The sequence below is a fragment of the Olea europaea genome, unplaced genomic scaffold (genome assembly GCF_002742605.1).
Source record: "Olea europaea var. sylvestris unplaced genomic scaffold, O_europaea_v1 scaffold1775, whole genome shotgun sequence".
In the NCBI taxonomy this organism is placed as follows: Eukaryota; Viridiplantae; Streptophyta; class Magnoliopsida; order Lamiales; family Oleaceae; genus Olea; species Olea europaea.
This window is the reverse complement of record NW_019235481.1, coordinates 141,379-150,133: the sequence shown is the minus strand read 5'-3', so window position 1 is coordinate 150,133 and position 8,755 is coordinate 141,379. Positions and strand designations below refer to the sequence as shown.

The window sequence follows — 8,755 nt, the reverse complement described above, 5'->3', positions numbered from 1 at the left end:
GGAGGGTGGCAGCCGGCTTGGTGGTTTGTTGGAGTGATTCCCACCATTGTTGCCTCTTCTTCTTCCTATTACCACCACCATCCATTCCTCTTTGTGGGGTTTGAGAGTTCTTGGAGCAACCAAAGTGAAGATTAGAGATTTGGGTCGAGTCGAAGTAAATTGGTATTCGTTTGGTTGTTTTCGGGCTCAGAATCAAGATTTTTCAAGGGATTTTCACGACAATACCAAATATAATCATCGAAATTACCTGCCTCCTATTTGGCAACCAGTGATTTTGTTAAAATTTCAAAGATTTGCAGATAATAAGTTGAAGCATGTAAGAATCGGTATGCTTTTCCTTTTGCAGTTTGCTTGAGCTCATTGTTTACTTTCCTGCACAATGAATATCAATATAGTTCTCTCTATCCCCACTCCGTTCCAGACCACATGATTCAACATGGTATCAAATCCAACAAACGTCTCTAGTTTAAGTCTCGTACCACTCATTTATGAAAATTGCACACATATTTCATCCTTCAGATGAAAAAAAAAAAAAAAAAAAAAAGACAATATATGTGAAGAGAAATGTTAAAAGATTGAAATTTAGATAAATAAATGTCTCATCCCTAAAAGCTTAAGCTTTATATGAAACGGTTCAACATGCTCTTTTGTGCCACAATCGACTCATCAATAGCTCAAAGTTTGCGACCTTGCTCCATCCACAACCTACATGTCCTCCAAACCAGCGGTCACAACATCTGAAAAACCAACAGAGTAGGTAGTTTCACACTCAAAAATGCAGCTTACACCGTTACCTCCCTTGAGTGACTTCATTGAGTTCTCACAGAGAGAACATGCCAACTTACCCCTCAGATAGAAATCTTCCAGTTCCAATGTATACGATTACAAATTTGTAACACATTGACATGTAGAATGCAATAAAAAAACTTAAAAAATTTATGTAAGAAACAATACAAGAACCAATCAACCATTCTCTAAATATAGTAGTAAAGAAATCCCTGTTTGATTCCCATTTTTATAAGAATGAGAATAAAAAATATAACCGTTATGGGACCCACACAAGATAAAGGAAGTCAAATATAATGACTTGATATAATGAATAACGGTCATATTTTTCATTTTCTTGGCCAAAGAATAGGAAACAAACAGGGCCTTATCAACGGTAACATGATAAAGAGGCGGCCGAGAGCACTGCACGAGTGATAGTGAGCACACGACTACCGAACAAAATCCCTCGACTGTGGCCTGCGGCTACTTTCGTGGAATAAACTGAATAAGGTTTTCATAAAGCAAGTAAATGACGAAAGAAGAAAGTGAAATGAGTCACATGACATTCATATTCATAATCTTAGACCAATAAGTTGGATTATCTTGTAAATAATGGAAATATTCATAGTTAACATTCCATGTTCCAAATCTGAAGCTGTATTTTGATGATCATAACATGGTTATATAGCATAACTACATTTGGATGCTTGATCATTAAATTACAGCAGAACACTAAAGCAAAACACGCAAGTACGGAAATGAACGGGATTTACATACAAAAGACGCACCAACTAATCTGCAAGACCATCACCTACTTACAATCAGCCATTGTCTTATCTACAGTAACATTGAACTTTTTGTACTCAAATACCTTCGGCTGCAAAGCATATTCCTTTGGCTTCACAGCATAATCCTCTGGCACTACAGGACGCCTATTTGCAAAGATAGTCCAAACAAACAACACAATTAATGCCCCCAATGCTCCACATCCGGTGCCAAAAATCAACGCAGCAATGATTCTCAAGGTACAACCACTTCTCTTACGAACATTTAGTTCTGATCCCTTCTCCACAAAAGACTCAGGGTCCACTGGTTCTGAATGCATCCAATGCGGGAAAGTTCTCGACCTAAAACTCCACGAATGCACGTTACACTTTTGTGATGAATTCCCACTCGATGAACTCAATCCCACTAAAACATCCTCCTTTCCCCACATTTGTGACAAGTCAATAGGATAAGAAAGAAATGGCTCAACTGGCCTTACGACACCTAACTTACTTAACCTCAACTCAATTCGTTTAGAATTTGCTTCATAGTCGATCCATGCCTCTAATTTTTCAGCATTATTCAGCACCAAATTGATTGATGAAACATTGCTCACTTTAACAGACACGAGACTATCAATATCAATGCCAACATGATTACCGTTGACATCACCCCACTTTTCATCTTTAAAAGTATCAAATTCAACAGCAAGAAACCTCATTTTTCTCTCCCCCAAAAGCCCCATTGAGCCACCATCAAAAACATCCACAGGAAAACTAGCAGGAACTATAATAAAGGCCAACCCATCCCCATTTTCACTAGACGTGGAAAACACAAAATTCATAGAAAAAGACAACATATTTATTGGGTTTCCTTCAACCAACTTAACAGGTTTCTTGTAAATGACCCTCCCAGAACTAGAAACCCCTGAACCAGAAATTTGAATACTATCATTGGCCACCCTAGCATCACCATACATAGCAATCTGTGATTCAAATTCTTCCGAGTCTTTACCAATGTTCTTGAAAGAAAATGACAAGTTTAGGTCTGCAGCTACAACTTTCAAGTAAAGATTCACTAAGAAGAAAGCCATGAAGTACCTGAAAACCAAATTTGAAGCCATTCTTGATCTGGGTTTTGAACAAGATGCTGAGACTCTGCTTTTTTTTTTTGTCTTTTATTCCGGATTTACAAGGCGTTCTTTGAATAAGAACACAGAGAAGTAGTACTAATATTAATCTTTAGAACAAAAAATGTTGGGGCGAGGGATTTTGCTGGAAGGCTGTGAAATATGTTTTACTTTTGTTCTGCAACACTCATCTTGGACTTGCACTCTCTTTCTGAGTGGCTGCTGACTTGGGAAATAAATATGAGATTCTTCAGGATTATGTCCCTGTCATTTTTCTATTTGCAGTGAAGGACCTATACTTTGCACACTTTGAACTCTGACTGTCTTATAAATTGTTTTGACAGTTGTAAATGTCGAGTAGTAACCGTGAAATCAAGAAATAATAAATTCGAGTTTGATGGTCATTATTGTGTAAGAATAATGTTTTAAATAATGATTTTTTTTAAAAATCGTGTGGTTAAAACGTAAGAATAGATTTTGAATTACGTGCAAAATATTATATTGTGAGAATTATAGTTAAAAATAAATATAAAAAATAAATTATTTTGTCATAGAGGGAGTTAAACACGCTGGCTCTTTTTGGTATAGATCAAAATCAAATTTTAATATGAAATTAATATTAATAATTAATTTTAATCACATATTTCATTTTGGAATAGATTGAAACTTGAAACCAATGATACTATATAAGAGCCACTTCCACCTCGGTAAACATGTTTTAACACGGCAAGTATGCAAAATTTATGTAATTCAATGATAGAGTAACCTTCTTCTTCTCTTTTTTCCTTACACCCGAAATTTATTTATAATTCAATGATAGGGTAACGTTTAGATTTTTTTTTCCTCCTCGTGACTAGCTTTTCAAATATAGACAGTTCATTATATAATTAGTACAAGGTGGCAATGTACTAAGTAAAGCCGAATTGATCTTTTGGCTCGTGGGCCTTATGGGCCGAGGCAACTTGTTAAAAAAAAATGGAGTTCGTCTCATCTCAAGTATCGTTTTAATACAAGCCTAAATCGTTCATAGAAAGAGTCAAGCGAAGCCCACGAGACAAAGGGAGACTCAATACATTGCCACTCCTATTAGCACCTTTAATATCACTTTAACTACTAAGATTATTTAGTTAATTAAGTAATTAAAAGTTGTGTTTGGCAGGGGAAAAAAAGAAGAAGAAGAAGAAGATTCTTTGGAATTGGAGGCATGCAGTGTAGATTATAATACACAGACATTTCTTGGTGCTCACCCGACAATGAACACGCATGTTCTATCCTCTACATTTTTTGCTGTTTAAAAAGGAAACTCCGCATGCCCTTTTGTCTTCTAGATTTGTGCAACGGTCCGTTTTCTCAATTTTTAGTTTTAGTAAAATGCTACATAAAACATCAGTTTAAATTGTATTAAATGAGATTCGCAATTAAGTAAGTCATTAAATTCACATTTAATTGAGTTTATCACGCATTAATACACTGTATTGTTTAATCATTTCGCCTAAACCATCAACTAAACTTAAAAACGAGTACTAATAATTTACTTATTTTCAACTTTGATAACCATACCTCCAAACAAATGAAGGATTGTTCTGTTCATGGACGAATGTATAGAAACAAGTATGACGGTATCACGAATACACAAAAAAAAAAAAAAAAAAAAAAAAAAAAAAAAAAAAAAAAAATTGTATGATATGGTCCATTGAAAGCAACTCGACCACAATTGCGATCATCCTTGACACCTCTTCGTCCCGTGCCAAGGTTCAATCGTACCATTTTCCGGGTCTTGGTATTGTAAAAATTATTTAAATTAAAAAACTCATTAGAGCATCTTCGACAATGGTATAAAATTGAGTATAAATTGACATCTTTATAAGAAATCATTTCTGTATATATATTCTTTAGACTCGAAGATGACAGGTTGTGCATTGGTCCCGTGGACCTTTTGTTAGGAAGAAGACAACTCATTTATTTAACAAACTTTGGTAACTGTCCAAATTGTCTTTTTATTTATTTATTTTTTTTTTTTTACAAGGGGTCCAATTCTTGACTAATCCTTGGGTCTGTGATCCGGCCCCTCTTCACACAGTCCGGTTAATCGCAGGATGTGCCTCCAACTGGCCAGGGTCCGAGCGCTCCCCACCTGGTCTGACAAAGTGCCAAGCAAGCCAATCCAAGTTGCACCTTGCCTTCCAAGAATAATCCTTGCCTTCCAAGTTCCCACTTGCCTTCCAAGAATAAATCCTTACCTTCCAAATGTTCCCTTGCCTTCCAAGAGCCCCATGTTTCGAACTCACGACCTCTGCTCTACCAGATTTGACAGCGTCCGTCCTTTGCTAGTGGAGAAGTGCCCTGGGGGGCCCAAATTGTCTTTTGCAGAGGTAAGGAACTTCTTGCAAGCGCAACCTGCAAGGGCATTTTAGACATTAGGTATAAAATTTGATAAAATTGAGACTATAAAAAAATTAAACAATTTTATAGTGTAATCGACGTGACACGATGGGATAAAGTTTGTTCTCGTTTATTTTTTTCAAAAATGAAAAGTTTGATGTTTTCTTGAAAAAATTAATATGATAAGTGATTCACAGTCAACTTGAAGAAAATATATAAATATGTCATTTTTCAATAGTTGGGGTTACATTCTTCTTGTTTTCTGCAACGACAACCCATCTATACACGTACTTCATGAAAGTTCAATCGAGTGTAATTCTAGAGTCGTGTCAATTACATTGTAATGTTGGAAGCGGGTTACATACTCCTCGAACTTAGAAAATAAGTCAATAGATAGTCTAAAATTTTTAATTATAATTACATAATCAGTTGCTATTTTTGGGACGAGATATACAGAGGCGTGGTCCATAGTAGAATATTGTGGTGCACAAATTGGCAAACTCTTTTCACCGAAAGCAATTAATTAATGCAAAAGGGCTTTCACTTTCAAGTTTCAACTGCTGGATTAATTTTTATATTTTTAGCTGGTGGAAATTTTCTGCTCCATAAATTTTTTCTTTATTTTTCCATGAAGTGCAAATGCTTGATTTCTTTTCTGAAAGTTTAATTGCATTTACACTTTGGTGGCAAATTTTGATTGTGACATTTGCTTCACATTTATGATGCAAGGTCGAGGCACAATTGACATTTTTCGGGCTAAGTTGAAAACAAAATATAAAAAATTGATTAAATCTTTTATCAATATCAGGGGCGGAGTCAAGAATTTATGTTGCGAGAAGCAGAAAATTTAAAAAAAATTAATGCACGAACAAAATTTTATATATAACAAAAAGTTCATAACATTACATTACCTATTAAAGTTGTTCATCGCAAATTTATTACATAAAATTCATCTATAGTATAATCTACATTTATGTCATAATAAATTCTCGTTCATATAGAAATTAGAATGTTATAAAATCACCAAGAAAAGCATCATCTATTTTGTTACGAATCACCGTCGTCGCATGTTTTACATTCTTCCATTTTGAAACATGCATGAAAAAAATAATAATAATAAATATCCCTATAATTCAAAGACAAATGCATGAAGTAGTGAGAAGAATTCTGAAAAACAACATTATAAAGAAAAGAAATAAAATTCAAAGGTGTTGGAAAAGGATAATCACTTAGCTATCAAAATTATAAAAGGGGTGCATTCACGAGCCAGTTTAGAGAAGATATTTCTATGAATCCAATATTATATTAAGAATGATATAAATTATTTCTATTAAACTAAGAGACCCCACTGTCGTGATCACTAAGAAAGATAAAGATATTTGAATTATCAAATATAATTTAATGCCTATATAATTTAGCTCCTACGATTGAGAAATTGATTGGAAGTAATCTTCTTCAAATTAGGTTTTTACTTATATATGTTTTTTGAGTTGCATGTTAGATCATAGAATGAATTCGAAAGTAATAGGATTATTAATGTACAATTATTAAAAATTAAGAGAACAATGAAAACAAGCTATTGCATTTAATCTCATTGATATGTCTTTTCCTTTCTTTAAAGCATAAAAGTTGTTCTCCAAAATATCAATGAAATAAATGGGTTTTTGAGATTGGGCTAAAAAAGAAAAAGAAAAAAGGTTTTAATGGTTGGATTGGGCTAGGGATGGCAATTTGAACCGTTAAAATTGAGAATCGCGGTTAATCGAATCGAATGGAGCGAAAAAAATCGAACCGGTGATGCAGTGGGCCGGATATAGTATTTGATTTTAATGAATCGGTTTGTGACGGTGCAAGTATGATATTTATGCCATCGAACCGAAACTGAACCAATTACCCGCTTAAAAAAATCATTCTTTTATTAGGGATGGCAAGGTTGACGAAGAGGTACATTTTTTTATTTAAATATTAGTTAAAACCATTCTGGATTAGGTAGTATCGCTGTATTCTCTACTTACATTTCTTATTTACTTTATAGGAATCAATTTTGAGTGTTGACCTATCCTAGTAAGAGTTGTGGGGAAAAATGAAGATTGAATATGAGTTAAGGTTGAAACTTTTGAATTATTGAGTATGAATTAAGTAACTACAATGCACAAGAATGAAGAATGAAGGAAAATTTTAGTATTGTTTGTTAAATTTGTATTTTGTAATTGGAATTTGGGATAATGTTTGAATTTTCGTTTGGAATATTGTGTTTTTGTTTTCATTGACTCTTTTTTCATAAATTATTTTATATCAATTTGACGGATGGACTTATAAAAAATAATTTATTTTCGTAGTTATTAACCGATCAGAGCTGAACCGAGATATGAACGGAATCGATTTACGTGGTTATGGTATGGCAAAAAATTTGATAGTTCGGTGATGATTTTGACCGAACCGAACGAAAACCGAACCATTGTCATTCCTAGATTGGACTGGGGAAATTGGGTTGTTGGGTATAATCACTGGTAAGTTAACTATATCTGGAGCATATTAAGGAAAGGAGTGAAGCAAAAACTAACAGATTTAAGCATAATTTGAACAAAATCTTAAATGATTTATAAAATAATGGATTATACTAAGCCCCCGTTTGAGCCCCATTATTCCTCATTACATTACATTAAATTTTTCTCTCTCCTACTTTTAACCACACAATCTTCAATAAAATAATATTACACGTAAATCAAAAATTTTTCAACCACTCATTTTTCAAAAAAATACTATTTATCTCATTATAATCTAGGAATAATGGGGCTCAAACGGGGGGCTTATTTAGCAATTAATTGTAGGTATGAACCTCCCCCAAATCCGCCTCTGATCAATAAGCAAAAGATACCCACGTCAATTCACATATACAAAAATTCGAGGTAGAATTAAAAGCAAAACTAATACAAGACAACATCAAATGACAGAATTAATACATGAATAATATGTGGCAAAATTGATTGTATATGAATTGAAAAGCGTGAATTAATAGTGTAACATGACTTTGCTTTAATAAACCATGTATAGATTACATATACAAACGTGAATTAGAAAATCATATGCATAAAAACAAAAAGCAGAGAAGAAGTAACCTTGTTATGATGTATACGTACATTAAAAGAATTCACACGTCACCAAATTAATTTTAGTACACGTGATAGATGATTATACTTATAAAAATTATTATATTCTAACTAATTTACTTTGATTTTGAGAAAATCATACTGATAACATTTTATAAACTAAAGGGAAAAGATAAAACAAAAGGGAGAAGGCAATAAATTTGAATGTTTTATTAAGAACCAAATTCTTATATTTATAGGAAAATTTGAATGTTTTATTAAGAACCAAATTCTTATATTTATAAAAAATAATTAGGGTTATAATGAATACAAAAGTCATAATTACTAGAACTACAGTGATATAAAGGTTGTTCATAAATATTACTATAGCCCCTTTGATTCAAATTATTAGGTCACAAAAATGAAAAATATGATCGTTATTCATCACATCAAGTCACCATATTTGACTTTCTATATTTTGAGTAGGTTTCGTAACAACTATATTTTTCATTCTTATTCTTAGAAAAATGGGAATCAAACATGTCCTGTATTTATAACATATACCAAGTTATTGTTGTAAACTTCAGGATATTACTATGATGCAAGATTAAAGAAAATTCAG

General features: G+C 33.1%; 1 protein-coding gene across 1 annotated transcript; it reads right to left on the bottom strand.

Moving 5' to 3' along the window:
• Positions 1-1,337: 1,337 nt before the first annotated feature.
• On the bottom strand, positions 1,338-2,859 carry LOC111378129 (lectin-like protein LEC). Its single transcript, XM_023001302.1, has one exon. The coding sequence runs from the start codon at positions 2,654-2,656 to the stop codon at positions 1,580-1,582; it is 1,077 nt and encodes a 358-aa protein (XP_022857070.1). The 5' UTR covers positions 2,657-2,859; the 3' UTR covers positions 1,338-1,579.
• Between the last annotated feature and the right edge of the window lie 5,896 nt (positions 2,860-8,755).

Bases quoted from the DNA above. Each gene is read 5' to 3' on its own strand.
- LOC111378129 (XM_023001302.1), bottom strand. From the start codon at position 2,656: ATGGCTTCAAATTTGGTTTTCAGGTACTTCATGGCTTTCTTCTTAGTG.